Source organism: Austrofundulus limnaeus, unplaced genomic scaffold, assembly GCF_001266775.1.
Source record: "Austrofundulus limnaeus strain Quisiro unplaced genomic scaffold, Austrofundulus_limnaeus-1.0 Scaffold1, whole genome shotgun sequence".
NCBI lineage: Eukaryota > Metazoa > Chordata > Actinopteri > Cyprinodontiformes > Rivulidae > Austrofundulus > Austrofundulus limnaeus.
The window spans coordinates 4,193,779-4,215,558 of NW_013952403.1; the positions used below are offsets into that span (position 1 = coordinate 4,193,779).

At 39.6% G+C, this 21,780-nt stretch overlaps 1 protein-coding gene across 1 annotated transcript in view; it reads right to left on the reverse strand.

The window, feature by feature from the left end:
• Positions 1–12,338: 12,338 nt before the first annotated feature.
• The window catches only part of ccdc88b (coiled-coil domain containing 88B), a 78,871-nt gene continuing 69,429 nt past the window's right edge, over positions 12,339–21,780 (reverse strand). Inside the window, exons 26-28 of the mRNA XM_014003133.1 lie at positions 18,209–18,369; positions 13,725–14,069; positions 12,339–13,641 (exon numbers count right to left, since the gene is read on the reverse strand). Of these exons, the coding sequence (XP_013858587.1) occupies positions 13,577–13,641; positions 13,725–14,069; positions 18,209–18,369 (571 nt within the window). The 3' untranslated portion in view covers positions 12,339–13,576. The remainder of the gene's footprint in view (positions 13,642–13,724; positions 14,070–18,208; positions 18,370–21,780) is intronic.

Sequence of the window (21,780 nt, forward strand, 5' to 3'; positions counted from 1 at the left end):
AGAAATTTACTGTTTTATGTCAACTCTGAGTGGAATTTTATGAAAAATTATAACTTGTGTTTACTTATTCATATAATATTTTTATTAATATTTGTATGTTTATTCTGTTCATATATCTAAAAATAAATTACTTTATTTTGAGAAATCTGTTCAGGTCACAAGTTCTTTTCACATTCATGACCAGAGGGGTATTTCATRATTTCCTGATTTCCTTCTGCAAGATCTTGCTGGATTACATTTATGAAAATAGGCTGGTCCTGATTTCACGAAGTAATTCCTACACATAAACTATTTTATTGAGTTTAGCCACTTCAGAATGTTGTATATTACAGCTATATCAGGAAACAACAGGCACTTGAACGCAGACAGTTATTTAATTCCCACAGAAGATAATTGTTGAATCTCGCTACCATATGCCAGGTTGCATTAAGACGCGGAGCATACTGTATAGTTATTTCTCTGGAGTCTGGAGATAAATGTCAGACTTCTGACGCTTTCCGTGTAGAAATATATATAAATCTTGGAACACAACAGCCGCTCTGGGTTGCCTTTTTCTTTCTCTCCCCCAGCTATAAAACTCAGATTGAAAAACTACTTCACGGAACAGAAGAGACTTCATGTTGGGGAGGAGGAGGGAAAAAATAGTCGACAAAGTAACAACACAACTCTTTACTGATATGATGTCAAACTAATTGTGGTATCACTCCTTGTGTTGCAGGAGGAAGACCTCTTGATACCAGATACTAGTACTAAGAGGTACTGGGCTTTGAGTTCTGGTTGTGGTACAGTACACAAATAATGTGTGTTCACTTAGTGAAACATTTGAAGGTTTTAACCGCATTTCTTTGGTAAGAAAATCGAGCAGCAGCAGCCGGCGGCGGCTCTCGGGGAGGATGAGTATCTGGCAGTTAGGTGAGACGGGTGATGTGTATGGATGAGGCCGTGATGGAGGAAGCGAGAGAAAAGGGAGGAGAGCAATGTTTACAGGCGGGGCGGGGGGGAGTTGCGAGGCCAGTAAACTGCTTGTGAAATGAAAATGGCTCTTTAGCAGAATCCAGGACACTTGGGCGCTGTGCTGGATCAATGTCTCTGATTTACTGTCTGAAAGCCTGTCAGAGGGAAAGTGAGGTAGAAGCGGGGGGTGGTGGAGATGAGGTGTGTGTGTGGGGGGGGTGGACAGAGAGAAGTTAAAGCTTCGAGGTAGAAGAGTCCTTTAATGGAAGGAGAGAGCAGGGAGACGGGGAGGAGGTACGACGGGAGAGCGGGGGGAAATTGTCCATCAGAGTGACAGTGCAAGGAGGCAAAATCAGAGGGATTGCTACTCAAGTCCTCACGGCCAAGATACAAAATCAATCAGTCAAGAACGGTGGGGAAGGGCAATCTTGTTTTGTGCAGGGAATTGGTGCGGCCATTTGGGGTAAAATCAATAAGGGACACATGGTGCTTCTTAAATCCTTACCATCCCACTGAGGCCAGATTATTGACGAACAGGCGAGTGGACGTAGGCAGTACACAAATCCTAAACTTGACCTGTCTGCAGGGAATCTATGTTCTGTTGGAGCCTTAAGAAGCAGTAGAGTCAGATGAATCTGGTGTTTGTCCAGCTAATTAGACCATTCTCTGACCTTTTAAGTGTGATTGTTAATTACAAGAAAACACTAAAGTTTAGAAAGGATTAAATAAGTCAGACTTTCTGTATTTTAGTCATGGTCCCAGAACAGGCAGTAAGAAAGTGTTAAAAGTTTGGATCTTTTGATTTGAAGTTTGTGAACAATAAATATCCTTCCTGTTGTCTATACCATGTTGAACAACCTAAGTTCAGGTTTACTGAACTAACAAATGGCTAGTCTGAATAGAGTCAAGATCAAAGTAAATTACTGCATTCAAACTATTCAATCTCAAAAATGTCTCAACCGAGAGCACTAATTTATAAAACCTTTACTGTCAGGTTTGTTGTGCTTTTATTTACCGTAGAATTAAATGAGTCAGCAACAGCCCTCCCTTCAGAAATACAGTCAACCCCAGTGAGGTCACGGTTTGATGGATTTTTCCATAAAACATAACTAATAATTGTTAGCGGATACCGCAAATATCCTTTGCAGTTTTTTATGTCTTGTTTCATGGAAATTAGAGCTTGGCGGTATGACCTCCAATTCATATCATGGTATAAATTGAATCCCTTCACAGTAATGGTATATCGCGGCAGAAAATTAGCATAAAAAGCAAAGATAATGTAGTTTTTAGAGCATTTATTTTGCTGAAATTTTTTATCATAATCAAACCCAGCATTTTTGCTGCAGTGCAAATGAACATAACAGAAGTACAAAAGAATGTTTAATATATATATATACTTATATATACAGTACTTCAAGTAAAATTAGTCATTTAGACATTAAAAAAATACATAAGTTTTTTCTCCGACTACTAGGATTTGAAAAACCTACGGTTGTTAATGCTTCGCTCTGCCTGACGTGCAGTGGGAGAGAGAAAATGATTCTGCGACACGACGTAACTTTTCTACAGTGAGGGGGAAATTTTGAGGATTTATTCTCTTTATACGCGTTTTAAAACGCTATATTTCTTCATTTATTTTCAGAATATTTCAAACTCGTCCTGCGCAGTTGTCTCTGCACTCGCAGCCCTGCTGACACAGGTGCGATGACGTAACTGACGACAGGATGCTAGAGGGTAAATTTCTACCGTAGGCCAACTTCTTATCGTTTCTACCGTCTATCGCATACACTGCACAACCCTAGTGGAAATATACCATTTTTCATGCATTTGAAGCAGCTGTGGGTATGGTTCCACTAATCAGCAAACAGCTAATAGCAAAACTCATAAGTGCTACAGATTAGTTTTTTCATTACATTTGAATACCATTAGTGGACCAGTTAAGTCCACTAATGGTAAATTAATTTTTGCGAACTTTAGGTCTGTTTACAGCTAACTAACAAAACTAACATCAAAAGGTTTGTGTCGGTCTCACCAGTCTTCAGCTGGAAGGAAACCAAACTGAGTGACGGTTGGCTTAGGGTGCCCTTATGACACAAAAACATAAACTTTAACCACAACCTTTTGTTGTAGTTTTAGCACGTCTTCATCTTAAAATGTAAGAATTTACATTCTTTTTTCTTGTTTTGTCCCTATGATGTAACAACAATAGCTGAAAAAGGTCCCTAGAACCTGAGCTACACCTGCTGGACCACACACACACACACACACACACACACACACACNCACACACACACACACACACACACACACACACACACACACACACACACACACAGACAGGTGGAGCTCCAGGGAGCAGAATAACAGAAGGGAAGTCTCGACAAGAGTGGTTTCCTGCACCCTCGGGACACCAGAAGTCTGGGGTGTGTAGGTTTGTGTGTGTGTGTAGGTGGGTGGGTGTGTTTTATTTTTATTTTGAGTGTTTAATGTATTAAAAGGGGACGGGGTAATGAATTATAATCTTTAATGCAGAAACCGATCGATACCACCCAGAGAATAAATCAGCTTTTACTGAGAGCGTCAAAGCCCCTTAATACACTCGAGGAGAGAAAGGGAGTGCATGCTGGGTGTGTGTGTGGGGTGGGGGTGGGGGGATCTAGAATGAAGCAGACAGGAGGGTGAAATAAAGGCGAAGGAGTATGAGGTAAAGAGAGAGGGATGAACGGATGAATGGAGTGAGGTTATGGATGAACACATTCACCTCTTTGGTTAACCTCATTGACTAAATGCTCAGAGATTCGGGCAGTTTTTGCACGAAACAGAGGTTACAGGGTCAACCAGTGAGATATACAGTATTTATTTTTCCAACATTGTGTTAAATATCCCTGGTTTCTGTTGCCAACAGCAAAATATTAGTCACTTCACGTCATTATCGTTCAGTACCGCTTCTATTTTTCACTTTGTGGTGGCACCATTTACCATTTACCATTGCCTGATCCAAGCTTTATTGTTTTAATCTAACTGAATAGTTCAGATCTTTTGAGGTGGGATACAATGAAAAAAAATATCTTACCTGTGGTAGATAATTCTTTAAACAACTTAATTAATTGCTCACATTGGATTAATGAGGCAACAAATAGTCTGAGCAAAGCAAAGACCAAATTAGTTTTTAGCTTGTCCGTTTAGTGGGGACTAAACTTCTTTTCCCCGAACGGAAAAATGCTTTTTTACGAATAATAACTTTGACATTACACAATTTATTGTATGAAAATTGACATTTCAAGAACATTTAATGACAGCGTCAGCTAGATGTAGCATTTTTTTATGTAGACTAAATAAATTTAGGCAGAAATATATGATTTTTGTCAAATTAATTTTGAATGGGTAGCAATAAAGATGTAGAAAACAGTCTTTGCATGAACTGAAGTAAAACTTTGGAAATGAGAACAATGCACTTTGGTCTAGGCCAGAGGTGCCCAATGTGGGGCCTGCGGGCCAAAATTGGCCCCCCGAGCCATTTGATTTGGCCCACCAGCAGTTGTCCTGCATACTAGATTGTAATTATGTTAAGATTAAATATAAATTTAGTTTAGATTTAAGCCCATATATAGATTTGCACACCTTATAAGACCACATATATTCAAATTTTAAATGATGAAAAGTCCCATGAGCCTTTGCTGCCTGAGCATACATTAAATTTTCTCCATGTCCATGGGCTGAAAAAAAAAACAACTAAAGAATGTGGGCAACCACTCTGACTGCTAGCTTAATCAAAAAAAATAAAACAACTTTACTTAAGTATTTGCATTTCTTATATTATTGCATTTGGCCCACGGCCCTCAGATTGATTTTAATTTTGGCCCTCTCAGGGAAAATGTTTGGGCACCCCTGGTCTAGGCCTCTGTCAAGCTAGATGTTAGCTTGTCAAACTGACCATTAGCTTGTCGAGCTAGCTATTTGCTTGTCAATAGCTATTAGCTATTGAAACTAAATTTTAGCTTGTTAAACTATCCATTAGCCTGACAGGCTAGGTGTTGTCTGGCTATACTTTAGCTTATCAGGCTAAGTGTTAGCTTGTCTAGCTCTTAGTTTGTTGGGCTAGGCATTTTCTTGTCAAGCTAACTGTTAGCTTTTAAAACTAGGTGTTTGCTTGTAAAACAATTAGCTTGACAGGCTAGGTTTTGTCTGGCTAAGTGTTATAACTGTTCATAACTTTACTATGAAGTCCCACTTTATAAAAAATATAAATGTAAAAATGTAATTTTAAAAAAATGCCTGATTTGGATTTTGCTGCAAAGGCTCATCTGAGAGGCTCACAAACAAAAAGCCTAATGCAACTCTAAGCATTTAGGATGTCTACCCTGTTCAGTCAGTAGACTAAGTGGTTTAAACGAGGCTTGGGGTCACTGGAGACTCTTTAGTGAGACACCGTGATTAAAATTTGATAGCTCAGGCCAAGACTGAAGGTAAATGGACAGGAGGGGGTGAGGAGGAACAACATGCAGGCCAAGGAGGAGGACCAAAGCAACTCAGAAGACAACAAAGAAGAAACTTTAGATGTGAAAAAAGCAACATAAATCCAAAGAGATGAAGATTTTGAAATAAAAGATTGGCAACTACCAGTGAGAAAAAGGTTTGAAAAAGAGATATTTTCCCCTGGTGGTGTTACACTCCTCAGGTGTTCAATAATTAAACAGCTGAGCAGACTCTGGAGATGATGTCAGCCAAGGCGACCATCTATCATTCATCACTTAAGGAATCAGAGCTGGAGATAGCACTTAATCACTTGTTTTCTGCCAAAGAGTTCCTTCTCACTCTTGTTTTCCTCCCAAGGTTTTTTTTCTCTTTTTTTCTTTTTATGGCTGATGCTTTTATCTTTTTCTGGAGTGTTTCTTACAAAAAACTTTAATTTCCCAGCCACAGATGGTGCTGAATAAACGGAGGTCAAATGACGAACGAAGCTTTTCTAATTCATCCTCTCATCCGAGTCCTTAGACTTCCTTGATAAGCCTTTGAGGTGTTTTAAACGGAGGAAAAATAACCAGCAGTCACTCGCACAATGCTCTGTTGTTGAGAGTTTACGGCTTCACACTTTTTTTTCCCCTCTGTGGGGGCTGTCTGTCTGTGTGCCTGAGGGCGTGTGATTGTTGCATTGCACTCATAATAAGCCTCTGAGTGACTGGCAGAACCAATATCTTGCTTTCGCTTTGCCCTGCGCTCAGTCAGGCAGCTCGGTGTGCAGCTCCCGTCATGCATCTCAATTCCACAAACACAATTTTCTGGAGCCGAGAGAAGGGGCCTGTTTTTTTGATTAATGTCACCATGACAACTACATAATTCATGAATTGTGTTAGCCATCCATTTGTCATTTGCAAATCGTAATTCAGGATGTGCTCGAGGAAGGGCTTGGGAGTTTCGGACGGCGGTTATCCTTCGTGTTGTTCTGCAGTCATATGAGCTTTTTTTTTAAAAAATGCTGACGTGTCCTTGTCCTTGTCTGAGAGGTAGAAGCTCCCTGCCTTATTTTTCTTTTTTTCTTTTTAAAGAGGACACTTCCAGTTTCGTAATAAACTCTCAGGTCTGCTCGTTTGTAAAGCTGTATGCTAATTCCTCGCCCTCTTCATCCGTACTTGTGTCTGTCTGTTGACGGAGAGCTGGTCTTGTTCTGTGCTGAAACCCTTCGGTGCAACAGTGAAAGGAGATAAAGAGGACGCTCGTGAAAGCACCGGGGCAGCTCATTTCCAGTCAGATCAATGACTGGAGCGCTGAAATGAAATGGAATGGGATTGTCAGCCAGTTTAGACCAGATGGCGAGGGTTTTCTCTGTGTTTATCCAGCTGTACACGGATGAGATCAGGGTGTTTAAAGAAGGTTTATCATCGTTTTGCTTCCTGACTCGCAAAGTCAAAGTGGATTTTCAGAAGACTATACACATTACTTCCTTTTAGTGCTGGACTTGACCATCTCCGTCCTCTAGACCAGTGGTTCCCAAACTTTTTATCTTCTGACCCACAAAATATTCATGGCAAAAACTTGTGACCCCAAATATTACTGGTCTGAGTACACAAACTCTGTTAATAACCCTAAAAACACAGGCTTTTTGACAATCTAAACAGCTTGTACACAAATATAAATACTTATCTTTACTTATTTTGTGGTTTTGTAATAATTATAGGGAAAATATTGCATCAGCAATTATTTTATTACCCTTTAAATTGATTTCTGGAGATTATCCAAGGTGCTTCATGACTCATAATTGGGTCCCAAGCCCAGCTTTGGGAACCAAAGTGCAGTGGTTCCCAAACCTTTCGGCTTTTGACCCACAAAATAACAGCAGCAGAGACCTGTGGCCCCAACTACTTTTGGATGATAAACATTTGTATCAGGTCAACAAAACATGGGCATAGTAACAATATTTTTATACTACATTTATCAATTTTAAATATACTAATCTCACTCTTTTGTAACAACTAAGGCAAAAATGTAATTAATTCAGAAAATCTTTTCAGGACCCCACCTTGATGTTTCGGGACCCCACTTTGGGTCCCGACCCCAACTTTGGGAAACACTGCTCTAGGCGCTAACCCAGACATCCCTCTCTGTAGCTTCTCCTGAGAGATTCACAGGCCTCCCCAAGAAAGGATAAATAATCCTCCAGCAAGTTACCTCCAAAGGACGGCTTGGAGGAGGTGTCCTAATCAGGTGTCTGAACCACCTGTACCGACTGAGTGACAGCGGCTCTACTCCGAGCTCCTCACCTCTTCTCTAAAGGCAGATTCATAACTCCTTTCTAAAGTCATGCATGATGAAAATTTTGTAGCTTCTGTTTAACTCCTGCTGACCTCATCCAACAACACAATCCTCTTCAAATGTCTAATGCATCAGCTTAAAGAGAAAAGAAACAATAATTTATCCTGCTGTCACTGTTTATATGCTTAGCTACGTGCTACGTGTGCCACATAGCACTGCAAATGTTAGCCATCTAAAAATAAGTTTAAAAAATTATAGATTATTATCTGAATCTTCTCAAATTAAGTGAAATAATCTGCCAGTGATGTACAACAATTTCACTTAGTAAGACTACTTGAAATAAATTTCCAGGCTAACAAGATTAATAATCTAACAGTGGTGTCCTGCGTGTTTTAGGTGCTGCTCTGGTTCAACACAGCTGAACCTAAGAAGTGCTTAAAGAGGGACTTACCCCCCAAATCAACTTTTTTTTTTTTTGCAGATAAACTATCTGTGTCCTAAAGGTAATACCTTTCTATTTATGACTAAAATTCAACATTCAGGGTCTCCTGGCACTACCCACTATGTAGGTATTTTTCAAATTTGCCTTGGGGCGGAGTTATCCTTTCAGGGGTGGGGGGTAAGTTCCACTTTAATTAGCAGGCTTCCTCAATATGCCATCATGGTCTGTAGAGGCCTACTAATGAGGCACTCCTTAGGTTCAGCTGTGTTGAAACAGGGCAGCGTCTGAAACATGCAGGACACCGGCCCTCGAGGACTGACTTTGGACACCACTGATCTAACACATTCTCCTCGTTTAGTTTATCAATCTCAAAACAAGATCAAAAATCTTTTTTGGCTTTGGATAGACTTCGTTAGGTGGAGGGTTTTTGCAGTGTGGGAGGGATTACAACGATTTATCTCCCAGGTCTTCTACGTTAGAATGAACACTCTAAATTTGGACGTCTTTTGCTTTTAGAGTCTAAAAGAAAAAGACGTCCAAAATAAGATAATCACTGATCCACCATCTCATGTCTTGTTTAAGTATAAACCAGGCTTAAGGCTGATTCCAGCCACCTTACAAAGGAAGCTTATTTTGGCCGCTTGTATCCAGGATCTCGTTCTTTCGGTCATGATCCAAACCTCGTGACCACAGTGAAGGGTTGGAACATAAACAGACCAGTAGATTAAAAGGTTTGCCTTTTGACTCAGTTCTTTCTACGTGTCGACCCACCCCGCCATCACTCGTGAACAAGATGCTATTTTTATAAGCCTCTCCAGGTTGAAGGAGAGGGAATCAGAGGAAACAGCAGGACGGTGTGTTTCAGTAAAAGTTCACACAAGAAGCACTTTAAAAGACTGAACTTTGATGCTCAAATGAAATTTGCATTCGAGGGCTTTTAGCTCTGGTCCACTTTCCTCCACAGCCGAGCAAACGTGTGTGTTTATATATATGATGCAGCAGATGAAATCTGCTCCGACAGTCCTGCAGTTTGTAATTAAAAGTCCACGCACGCTGCAGAGCGGCTGATGGACTGCTGAGGGATTTATCAGCTGATACGAAGCAGTAAAACTGATAAAGTAAAGCTAAAGGTTGCACAAAAACGTGACTAAATGCATCAATAAATAATGTTAATTAAATGGCCTAAAGGGAATAGTATGAGTACGATTGTGAACAAATTGTCTTTATTTTGAAGTTGGTTCTTAATGGACGTGCATTTAGTACAGGAGCACCTTTTTGTGGTTTAAAATGTCCTCCTGAGACGATAAAAGTGGAGCAATCGTTGGCAACACCAGTGTCCAGCAGTACATTATGTTTTATGGCAGTGTGAATAATTCACCACAGTTGCTGCACAAAGCATCATTTGTCAATTTTAGACTGACTAAATCTCAGTCTGTCTTCCTACATTTTATTTATTTGTTTACAAAAAGCCTCAGAGGATTTTTTTTTTTCCATTAAAGGAATCAGTGCTGATTGTAGTAGATGTGTCTCCGATTGGAAGTTTTATGTCTATTAAGTTAAAGTTTAATAAAATGTGGACACCCCCTCCAAGTCTGAAATGTCAGACCAATGTGGAAGAGCCATTACAGCTGCTTGGCAATGACTTCACTGGTTTCTTTACAAGATTTTAGCCTTGTTTAGTCCTGATTGTTGATTTGTTGATGGGTTTTCTAATTTATTTACTGAATTAAAACAAATATATTAGACTTTAAAGAAAGATGTTGGGAGTCCAATCAAGATTCAAATATTAACATGCACCTTCAACTCTTGTTCAAATAATTAATGACATTTCGATCAAATGATTGATTCAATTATATCAAGTCAAAACACAAGCAGTGATTATATTGTCATCATATGCTCAAAGTGGACTGATGTATCGATCAGACTTGTGAATTGAATTGAGTTGAATTGAAATCATGACAGACTTTTTGATACTGAGAAAAATCGTAGCATCAGCCAAACAGATTTAATGTATCGTGATAAAGCTGGGGATTTACAAACCTATTATACAGCGGGTAAAATAAGTATTGAACACGTCACCATTTTTCTCAGTAAATATATTACTAGAGGTGCTAATGACATGAAATTTTCACCAGATGTTGGTAACAACCCAAGTGATCCATACATACAAAGAAATCAAACCATAAATGTCCAGAAATGAAGTTATTTGTAATAATGTGGAATGGCACAGGGAAAAAGTATTGAACACACTTACTGAAATTTATCTAATACTTTGTACAAAAGCCTTTGTTGTCAATGACAGCTTCAAGACGCCTCCTGTATGGAGAAACTAGTGGCATGCATTGCTCAGGTGTGATTTTGGCCCATTCTTCCACACAAACAGTCTTCAAATCTTGAAGGTTTCGTGGACCTCTTCTATGAACTCTGATCTTTAGTTCTTTCCATAGATTTTCTGTTGGATTCAGGTCAGGTGATTGGCTGGGCCATTCCAGCAGCTTTAGTTTCTTTCTCTGAAACCAACTGAGAGTTTCCTTGGCTTTGTGTTTGGGCTCATTGTCTTGCTGAAATGTCCAGCCACGTTTCATCTTCATCATCCTGGTAGATGGAAGCAGATTTTTATCAAGAATGTCTCTGTACATTTTTCCACTCATCCTTCCTTCAATTATTTGAAGTTTGCCAGTACCATATGCTGAAAAACAGCCCCACACCATGATGTTCCCACCTCCAAACTTCACTGTTGGTATGGTGTTTTTGGGCTGATGTGCAGTGCCATTTGACCTCCAAACATGATGTGTATTCTGGCATCCAAACAGTTCAATGTTGGTCTCATCTGACCAGACTATATTATCCCAGTATTTCACAGGCTTGTTTAAATGTTGTGCAGCAAACTTTAAAGGAGCTTCAACATGCAGTTTCTTCACCAGTGGAGTCTTGCGTGGTGAGCGTGCATACAGGCCATGGTGGTTCAGTGCATTACTTATTGTTTTCTTTGAAACAATCGTACCTGCTAATTCCAGGTCTTTCTGAAGCTCTCCACAAGTGGTCCTTGGCTCTTGGACAACTCTTCTGATAATTCTTTTCACTCCTCTGTCAGAAATCTTGTGAGGAGCACCTGGTCGTGGTCATTTTATGGTGAAATAATGTTCTTTCCACTTCTGAATTATGGCCCCAACAGTGCTCACTGGAACCTTCAGAAGTTTAGACATTCTTCTGTAACCGATGCCATCATTATGCTTTGCAACAATAAGGTTGTGAAGGTCTTGAGAGAGCTCTTTACTTTTACCCATCATCAGATGGTTCTTGTGTGATACCTGGCCATCATTTGGGACTGAACCAGCTGATATTAACTTGCACTGACAAGGGGCAGGCTTGCTTTCTAATTACTGAGAGAGTTCAGCTGGTGTCTTGTCTTTCCATGCCTTTTTACACCTCCCTTTCTTCATGTGTTCAATACTTTTTCCCTGTGCCATTCCACATTATTACAAATAACTTCATTTCTGGACATTTATGGTTTGATTTCTTTGTATGTATGGATCACTTGGGTTGTTACCAACATCTGGTGAAAATTTCATGTCATTAGCACCTCTAATAATATATTTACTGAGAAAAATGGTGACGTGTTCAATACTTATTTTACCCGCTGTATATAGGCTATGGCTAAACTGGAAAATGTACATCTCATTTGATAGAAAATTAGTATAAAAATTTGCTTTCATACAATCGAGTCTTTTTTAAAACTTTGCGTTTTTTCATGCATAAAGCACAGGAAACTCTAGATTTGTGTTTTAGATTTTTCATAAACAGCAAATAATCATCAACAAACATGTTTACCTATGAGATTTATCTCTTTTGTGTCTTAAAACAAAAAATGTGTTAAAGAAACCCTTTCCAGATTCTCGCATCCATAAAAGGAAGCGTTCTGTAAAGTTTCTATTGAACACGTTTCTTTGTTTTTTTTTTTTTTTCTAACATTTGATGTCTGATTTGCCTCTCGGCGATGTCGTCCCTGAAAACAAGTTTTCAAACTTCTCGATTAGTTTCAGTCAAGATTTAAAACGGTCTTTGCAAAGAGCCTTATGATTTTTTAAATATATTGCTCGTTGTAAATTATTAAATGTTTCCTTCAGCTGTGGGCGTTTACTGAGGCTCGGCCTTTTTTCTTCCTCTGACAGAAATATGAAAACAACACAAATTGTAATAACTGAATTTATTTCATAATAAATATTTGTATTTTAAGTCATTAACTAGGTGAACGCCACCTTTTCCTTCTACTCTTTTACCATTTTCCCGGAGATCCCGGCTCTCCCGACTGAATCCTGAGCTGCAGCACGGAGCGGATCGAGCTTTGGGAGCCTAAACTGTGGAACAGCTGCCCTTTCACATTACGACCTCACCAACACTTGACATTTTAAAAACCTGCTTGAAAAATGCACTTTTATTCTTTTGGCATTTACTCCAGACCAAGTCATGACATTTGATTTTTTGTTTTGTTTTTTTTTTTTTATCCTTTGTGTGAAACAGTTTCTCATTGTTTTGTTTCCCTTAGTTTAACCCAAATGAATATTTTTTTTTAGATTTACAGCACTTTACTCCACATGTTTCTGGTTAAATAGACTGTGAAGGGTCACCACTATGTTCCCTGGTACCCTATGTTTCCCACTATCCATGTTCCCTGACCCCTGTTCCCCGAGGTTAATAATGAAAGATGCTTGGCTCCCCGTCCAAATGTCTTTTAAAACAAAAAATACTGAATTACAGTGGAGGCATTGGACTGGAGAACAGGTATGTACCTGATTGGAGACGCTTAATTAAAAACTGATATTTATAGTTATATTGTTTGCACTGAAACACATGATGATGGTGCTCCAGAGGTGCTGGAGTTCCTCGTTTGTGTGTTCTGAGGCTAAATAAACTGCTTTGGGTAACAGTGTTTGAGTGAGAGCACTCAAACATTAGATTAAAAACACTACATTTCACTGTGGTCATAATTAATCTATTCAAACTGCCTATTTAATAAAACCTTTTAGTTTTGTTTCTAAAGAAACTTGAAACTTTAAAATAAAATAAAACAACCAAATGATTAACCTTCGGCTCTTGTTGCCATTTTTATAGACAATTGTGAAATCTTTTAATTTAAGCTTGAAAATGTTGATTAAATTAAACATCACTTCAAGTTGAATAAAAAATGAATGAATGTCAACAAGAGTCCCCAAAAATCCTCAGTGGTTTGTTTTTAGTTATTTTGTTTGAAATATTAATTAACAGAAGTTTTAATTTATCATGTAGCGGGCGGTGAGGGAGGTCAGGTAATCTTTATTTTACTGAATAATAGATTTATTTTGTATTTAAAAATATTAGGACAAACTGGAATGATTCAGACACACAAAAGATAAAATATTGGTACATAAAATAAGAAATTTGAGGTTTGTTTCAGTTTAAATGTGAGTCTGTGGTTTTCTCTAAAGAAGATGTGACGTCATCACTGGAGGGATGATCTGAAAAACAGAAAAATAAATACATTTAAAAACTAAATCTAAACAAAAAAATATTTTTTGTATTTTCCCAGACATGAGCTCACCTCTCCCTTCTTCCTCCTCGACACTCTCCTGACTGGTCAGCGATCCTTCCGGGTCCCGAGGCGGATCAGCCCGACTTCCTGTCCCCTCCCACAGGATGGTGGAGGAGTTCTGACTGGAGCCAAACCTCTGGCGTGGGGGCGTCTTGTGGTCTCCAGGGCTGAAGGACTGAGACGCCCCGGTGCCTCCTCTGGTCAAGCCGATCCCCCAGCCATGACGGGAGCCCAGCTTACGACGACCACCGGACCCGGAGCGCAGGGCCAGAGTCCCGGGAACTGAGATGTCCGGTTCCGGTTTATGCCCAGCTTTTCTCACAGGTGACGGAGATACCGGAGCGCTGAGGGGGTCTGAAATAAGAAAATGTTAATTTAAATTAAAGACTTTGATTTTAGGGTTTATTTATTTATTTATTTGTTTTCGGGACTCTCGCACAAGAAGGCGCCACATTAAATAACGTGGATGTTTTAACTGCAGCTCAGGTGGTGGAGGTAAATTAAAAGCTGCTTTGTGGTTTAGTTTCTTGTTGTTGAGCGACAGTAAACCTCTAAAGTGTGTTTCTGATAATCAGGCAGCCTCATAGTCATTGGGCTGTGTGTGTGTGTGTGTGTGTGTGTGTGTGTGTGTCTGTGTGAATTAAACATATTTTAAGGCTGCCTAATGACGCTCAACAGTTTAATTGAAAGGACACATTAAATGAACCACTAAATAAAATCCGGCGACAGAAACGATGTGGTTTAGCTGCAGGCGAGCAGATGAGGGACCAGGAGCAGGTAAAGGCTCCAATCAGTCTCCTTGTCTTTATCTGCAGTCTGAGGTCTCTGAGGACAGGTGGAGGGAGGAACAAAGGAAGCTGTTCCTGGTGGGATTTTCTCTGATAACCAGAGAATAAAAACCCACCTCGAATAAAACCGTTGCTGCCAAACAAGCCCTGGAGGTGTGCTGAAGTCAGTCTAACTTAAAAAACTTTCACTTTGTTTTGTTTCAACATATTAGTCAACCAAAAAACAAAAACAAAGATAGTGTTTATGATGCAAGTTTACAAAATTTACAAAGGAAAAAAAAAAAGTTACAACCCGACTGGGAGTAGAGACTGTGACGACCGCTACTGAAGCTGTAAAACTGCTGCCCACCTCCTCTATCCGAGCCGGCGCAATTTTTTCTTGATGCGTCTTCCTCCGGCATCATAACACAATGGGGACCTCCACTCAGGCTATTTTTAGAACACTAGTCATGTGACTACGTCCACTCGACAACGTGTAGCAGCTCCGTTACACTGCGCAGGCTTAGCTGTGTTTGAAGTTATATAAGTTTTAGAAAACAGCTTGAAGGTCCACCAGGAGGACCATAAAACATCGTGCTACAGTTCTTATACAGTATTGTTTGTCACTTTTCCCAAGCTAAGATGCTAACAGCTGGAATCCACCGATTGGACGAGATTTGACCAGAAAAAAGTGCAACCAAGGACTTAACGTCTGCTCAAAACACAGACCAACTCCGGACCACCCGGGTACTATCCCTGCAGATGGGATAAATCAACACGTTCTCACTCTCGATTCGTCAACACGACGCTTGGTCAGGTACCGTCTGTGTCCAGTTTTGATGTGTCGGGTACCTCCCTCGCGTCAGTCATTACCACCCGCGGCTTTTCCAGGCTGCGCCACATAAGGGTCTTTGTGTTGGGGGTCTGTGGTTAATATGAGGGATCAGGATTAAAGGTTAATTTTAGGTACTGGGGTCAGGGACAGGCTGTATAGGGCTAATAGAAGTTAAATTTAGGGTCTGGGACGGTTAGTTGTTGTGCATTTCCTATTCTTTTCAAAAATATGACAGTGCACTCCTCCTCTGTCTCATCTCGTTAAGAACTGACGTGAGGTGAATACCCGACACGTCCAAAACTGGACGCAGACTACCTGACCAAACATCATCATGTTGACGAGTCGGGACTCGGGAGTGAGAATGGGTTGGATAAACGGCTCTTTGAAGGGCTCCGGGTTTTGGGATGCCTTTCCTTATTGAACGAATTACATCATCACGTCACATGGGTGGAACCTTGGGTTTTGCCAAGCAGAAACCCCTGACCTGCTGTACTGCAACACTCTGCCCGTTCTCTGTGAAAAAGTCAACCGTTCAAGGACGAAACAATAAAAAGGCATTACAAAGAATACAAAAATAAAACCACAAACAGCTCTTTACGACCACAACTTGCTTTTTATTGTTTGTGTAAGGAGCTGTTCAAAATATTCAGATTGCTCGTAAACTTTGCCCCCCCGTACCAGGGGTGTCCAATCCTGGTCCTAGTTTCCCCCAGTTAAATCACTTGTTCACTGAAAGCAGAGGAACGTCTCAAATTTTAAAAGATCCCCCTTGGGACTCTGTAAAGTCTCTCCACATTCTGTCTGACAATGATGACCTTGCTACAACAAAGCAATCAGTGTGTGGGGATGTGGAAAGTGTTCAGTCCTCTGGTCTTCACTTCTTACTGGTTTTATCATCCAGTTCTTCATGTAGACCTTATAAAGCCACATACAGAAAACCTCCTGTACATTACCAGCACTCACATTGCTGAAATCACCACATTTAAAGCACTAAACTCATAAAATGAAACAACAGCACTTTTTTTCATACTTAAGCTACCTGCTGAGTGAGAGTTATTTTCAATAAATTCAGAGCTCGCAGGGTGCAGGGGCTGACTTTCTGTTTTATCTTGGACCACATGGGATTTGAAGTAGGAGTTATACTCACGACACCAAAAAACATCAGCAAGAATTCGACAACAACAACAGGAGCTACAATTATTTTAGAAACCTGTTAAAGAAGGAGGTCATCCCTGTTTCTGGTAGCAACGTTTTTTCAAAACCTACGTTCACTTTTGTTCCCTTGTACCCATTTTCATTTTGTTCTCCGGAGTTTATAATGAAAATCAGAAAAGATGCTTGGCACTCCCCCTTCAAAAGTGTTTAATACAAATACAATGCAGGTATTGTATTTTTTTTTTCATTTATATTATAAAGATTTGAAGGAGCAACTTTCGTGACTAAATGAGAATATTAGTATGGGAGGACATAGCCATACCATAATAACAGAACAAGGGTGCGTCTTATCCAGACAACATGTAGTTTAGTTTCCAGGTTAAATCTTTTTGCTCAATGTCAGTTCAGGCATTTTTAACAAGAGAAAGATAAATTTGTCAAAAAAATCTTTATTATTTATTTATTTTTACCAAGGAAAGATTTTTCTGTTTCTTCCACTTGTTTTGTCAAGTGCACCCAATAAACAAAACAGAATTCCTTGTGACAGGAAGCAGCATCAATCAGGGTTTATGTGGCTAAAAATGAAGATTATTATTATTTTTTATTTTCTTTGAGGAGGCAGGATCGTTTTACTGCGTCAGGGTTCAGGCAGGTTTCAGTAAGTTTAATTTAAGACCTTTTAAAGTCATTTTAAGACCATTAGTAATGACATTTAAGACCAAATCGACGCATTAACAGGAACATTCAAATGGTCCCAGAAATTTTATAATAGAAACCTTTTATTGCTATCAATTCAATTATTAAAGAATATTTAATTTTTATATAAGAACACTAAATTATTTGAATGAAACGGTCGTATCCGACTGCTGTGAACTGCTTTCAACAGGGTGAAAAAATCACTGATATCAAGTGAAATCTCACTGAAAACACACTTTCCCATGTTTAAACAACAACCAGTGGACATGACTGAACTTCTGTTTTTTGAGCAGGTAAATAAGCCGCTGGATGTGGGGGGGTTGTAGCAGCAAAGAGGTCAAAAACATGGAAGTAAACTGAGCCATTTTTGCCTGCAGTTATCATGGGATTTGTAGTTTAATCATGACCAGTAGCAAACTTATCGCTTCATGAAGACAGATCGTGTCAACCTCTGATTACTTAACTTTCTTTATTTATGCAGCCAACAGTTCTCAGGAATGATCAAAAGTAGAAAAAATTAAGACTTGACAAAATTAAATTTAAGACATTGGGTGAAAATCTGGGCGTTTTTAAGACTTTTTTTAGACCTAAAATTTAGATTTTCAAATTTTAGACCTTTTAAGACCCGGCATGAACCCTGCTGTGTTGAAGACACAGATCACAGATGCAGGTCTGCTGCTCTGAGAGCATCAGAAGTGAGATTTTAGTCTCTAAACGCATCAAAAGGGAAATGAAGCCTCGCAAATCTCTTTTCTTTTCAACACGTGGTTAGCAGAGAACGCCGGCTTCGGGTGAGTCGAGGCTTTTTTACAAGGAGAGATTTAAAGAGATGAGAGCCGTATCACTTGGTGCACTTGGTAGTCATGAGACGATTTGTATGCACGCCTGCAGCCTCGCTCAATTGGCTGAGCGGGCGGGCGCAATTTTTTTTTGTGAAAACCAGTCAGCTGACGTTTGTGCATTTGTCAGCCTGAAAGACAAAAATAATAATAATAAAAGGGTTTGTATGCTGATCTCTGTGTGTGTGTGTGTGATCTCACCGGGTTTTGGCGCGTTTGTGTCTGATGTTAATTCGTTGCTGTCGGCCAGGTTCTCCACGCTGCCCGCGGCGATGAAGAGGGCGCGTCCCTCTTTCCCTCCTCCCGCTCCTCCGCGGGGTTTGATTAGTTTCTTCATCCTGTCTGCAATCCAGTTAGATTTCCTGTGAGGACGCAAGAGATTTATTTTATTTTTTAAATAAATAGAGGTCTGTCGAACAGTAATTCACATCAAAAGTTGTTTTTTATTTTCTTCAAAATTGGTGAGAAGCCGAGCTTCATCTGAGGTTTAAAGCTCAACCAGAGTCTCAGTGGAGAGGTGTTCATTTGGTTCTGTGTCTGTGCTAATCTGCAAAAAATAATAAACAACCTGGGTCGGGAACGTTAGCTCACTTTTACACAAAAACAGAAAGATGTGCCTCGGTTTTTTATCATAAACCGTGAGTATTAGGACCAGATTAAGATAATGTTTTAAATTACAAGAATAAATTATTAATATTACCAGAGTAAAGTTGTAAAATTGACATGTCATGCATTGTTACGACTTTATTCATTTATAACGTTTTTCTCATAGTATGACTTTATTCTCTTAAATGAAAAAACTTTAAAAGTTCTTAGTCTGGCCCTAATATTCTTTTGTAGGTTGGACTTCTTAAACTCCCTGAAAAAACGAGTTGAATACGAGCAGAAAGCAGCGATCAGTCACTTTTTACCTTTTTTAACTCAGTGCCAGCAGAACAATGTTGAAGCTCAGCTTTAATGGATGCAGATAAAAAAATATAATTATTTAAAAAGAGTCAGACGGCCAACGGATACCTGCGACTTGTTCAGAGTCATTTGACCCACGAATGACATTTATCTGTGCCACACTGAAAAATAAAAGCTATTAGCCATTTTTTTTTTGTTAAAAGGGAGCTTTAATATGTAAAAGAGGCTGCAGTTAAAGTATTATGTCAGTATAAACTTTTACTACAAAAGGACAAAAGGTAAAAATTAACATTAGAAAGTATGATGTTATTTTTCTCTGGGTGAACTTATGAAACGAGTCCCATTTCATCCCCTCAGTTACAGTGGTTTGCAAAAGTATTCATACCCCTTGAACTTTTCCATATTTTGTCACATTACAACCACAAACATAAATATATTTCACTGGAATTTAATGTGAAAGACCAACACAAAGTGGTATACAATTGTGAAGTGGAAGCAAAATTTTACATGAATCAAAACATTTTTTACAAATAAAAAACTGAAAAGTGCGACGTGCAAAAGTATTCAGCCCCCTTTTCCCTGAGTGCAACCAATTGCATTCAGAAGTTGCCTGATGACTGCTAATGACTCAAAAGGGTCCACCTGTGTGTAATCTAATCTCAGTACAAATACAGCTGCTCCGTGACGGCCTCAGATGTTGGTTAAGAGAATATTGGGGAGCAAACAGCATCATGAAGTCCAAAGAACACACCAGACAGGTTAGGAATATGGTTTTGGAGAAGTTTAAAGCAGGCTTAGGTTATAAAAAGATTTCCCAAGCTTTGAACATCTCACGGAGCACTGTTCAATCCATCATCCGGAAATGGAAAGAGTATGGCACCACAGTAAACCTGCCAAGACAAGGCCGTCCACCTAAACTTACAGGCCGAACAAGGAGATCACTGATCAGAGAGGCAGCCAAGAGGCCCATGGTGACTCTGGATGAAATGCAGAGAGCCACAGCTCAGGTGGGGGAAACTGTCCACAGGACAACAATTAGTCGTGCACTACACAAATGTGGTCTTTATGGAAGAGTGGCAAGGAGAAAGCCATTGTTAAAAGAAAACCATAAGAAGTCCCATTTGCAGTTTGCCAGAAGCCATGTTGAGGACACAGCAAACATGTGGAAGAAGGTGCTTTGGTCAGACGAGACCAAAATTGAACTTTTTGGCCACAATGCAAAACGCTATGTGTGGCGGAGAAAGAACACTGCACATCACTCTGAAAACACCATCCCCACTGTCAAATATGGTGGTGGCAGCATCATGCTCTGGGGGTGCTTCTCTTCAGCAGGGACCGGGAAGTTGGTCAAAGTTGATGGGAAGATGGATGGAGCCAAATACAGGGCAATCTTGGAAGAAAACCTGTTGGAGTCAGCAAAAGATTTGAGACTGGGGCGGAGGTTCACCTTCCAGCAGGACAACGACCCTAAACATAAAGCCAAAGCTACAATGGAGTGGTTTAAAAAAAAGAATATTCATGTGTTAGAATGGCCCAGTCAAAGTCCAGACCTAAACCCAATTGAGAATTTGTGGCAAGATCTCAAAACTGCTGTTCACAAACGCTCTCCATCCAATCTGACTGAGCTTGAGCTGTTTTGCAAGGAGGAATGGGCAAGAATTGCAGTCACTAGATGTGCAAAGCTGGTGGAGACATACCCTAAAAGACTTGCAGCTGTAATTGCAGCAAAAGGTGGCTCCACAAAGTATTGACTCAGGGGGGCTGAATAATTTTGCACGTCGCACTTTTCAGTTTTTTATTTGTAAAAAATGTTTTGATTCATGTAAAATTTTGCTTCCACTTCACAATTGTATACCACTTTGTGTTGGTCTTTCACATTAAATTCCAGTGAAATATATTTATGTTTGTGGTTGTAATGTGACAAAATATGGAAAAGTTCAAGGGGTATGAATACTTTTGCAAACCACTGTAAATCCACAATAACTAATAATGAAGTTTATACAGACGCATTTTTTATAAAAGTAGTTTTTATGTTTTGTTTCCAGTGGTGGGCACAGTTCCCCTAAAGCACTAATAGGGGAACTGATTTCCTGATTAGTGCTTTAGGGCTTTTGCTAATTTTAAAATTTATTAGTGGATCAGCACTTGTTAAATTTAGAAGCACTAACTGAGGTCTATAAATGTTATTGATCAACATTAATGTTAACAGCTGAGGGTGAAAACTGACACACATATTGTTCAGATGTGTGTCACTGATCCACCAGGTCACAATACATGAACTCAAATACAGCTGTGGAATGTCAATGATACGTATTAAGGGAGCAACATGGCAACATGTGACTCATGTTATCTGTTGAAGAATGTTCATGGGTTGACTGGCTTATTTTGGTGCTTTAGAATTAGCTTTCACTAAAACTTTCAGTGCTTTAGTGCTTTAGAATTAGGGGACCTAAATATTTGAGTTAGTGTTTTAGGGCAAGTGGAACTCATTTTTAGATTAGTGCTGCCCACCACTGTTTGTTTCTAATGGGGACATTTGAACACAGAAAACCATGTTTTAGTAATGCAGCTGTCGGTACGGGTGTGTTTACTTGTCTGTGTTAGCGAAATATCTTGTGAGGCACAGAATAGACTTTAAAGGCACAGTGTGTAGGAATTGTTGTTTTCAGCGACATCTAGTTGTTGAGTGGTTGAATCATCTTCCCTGCCCCCACCCCCACCCCCGCTTCCAAACACAAAGCAGTTGCTACGGTGTCTCTCAGGTGTCAAAAACCTTTGATTATTCCAACCGCGATGTCTACCAGCAGCTTCAGGGCTAGTGATGTTTCAAGTGGTAAAATTATGAGCTTTAATAAGTAAAATTATCC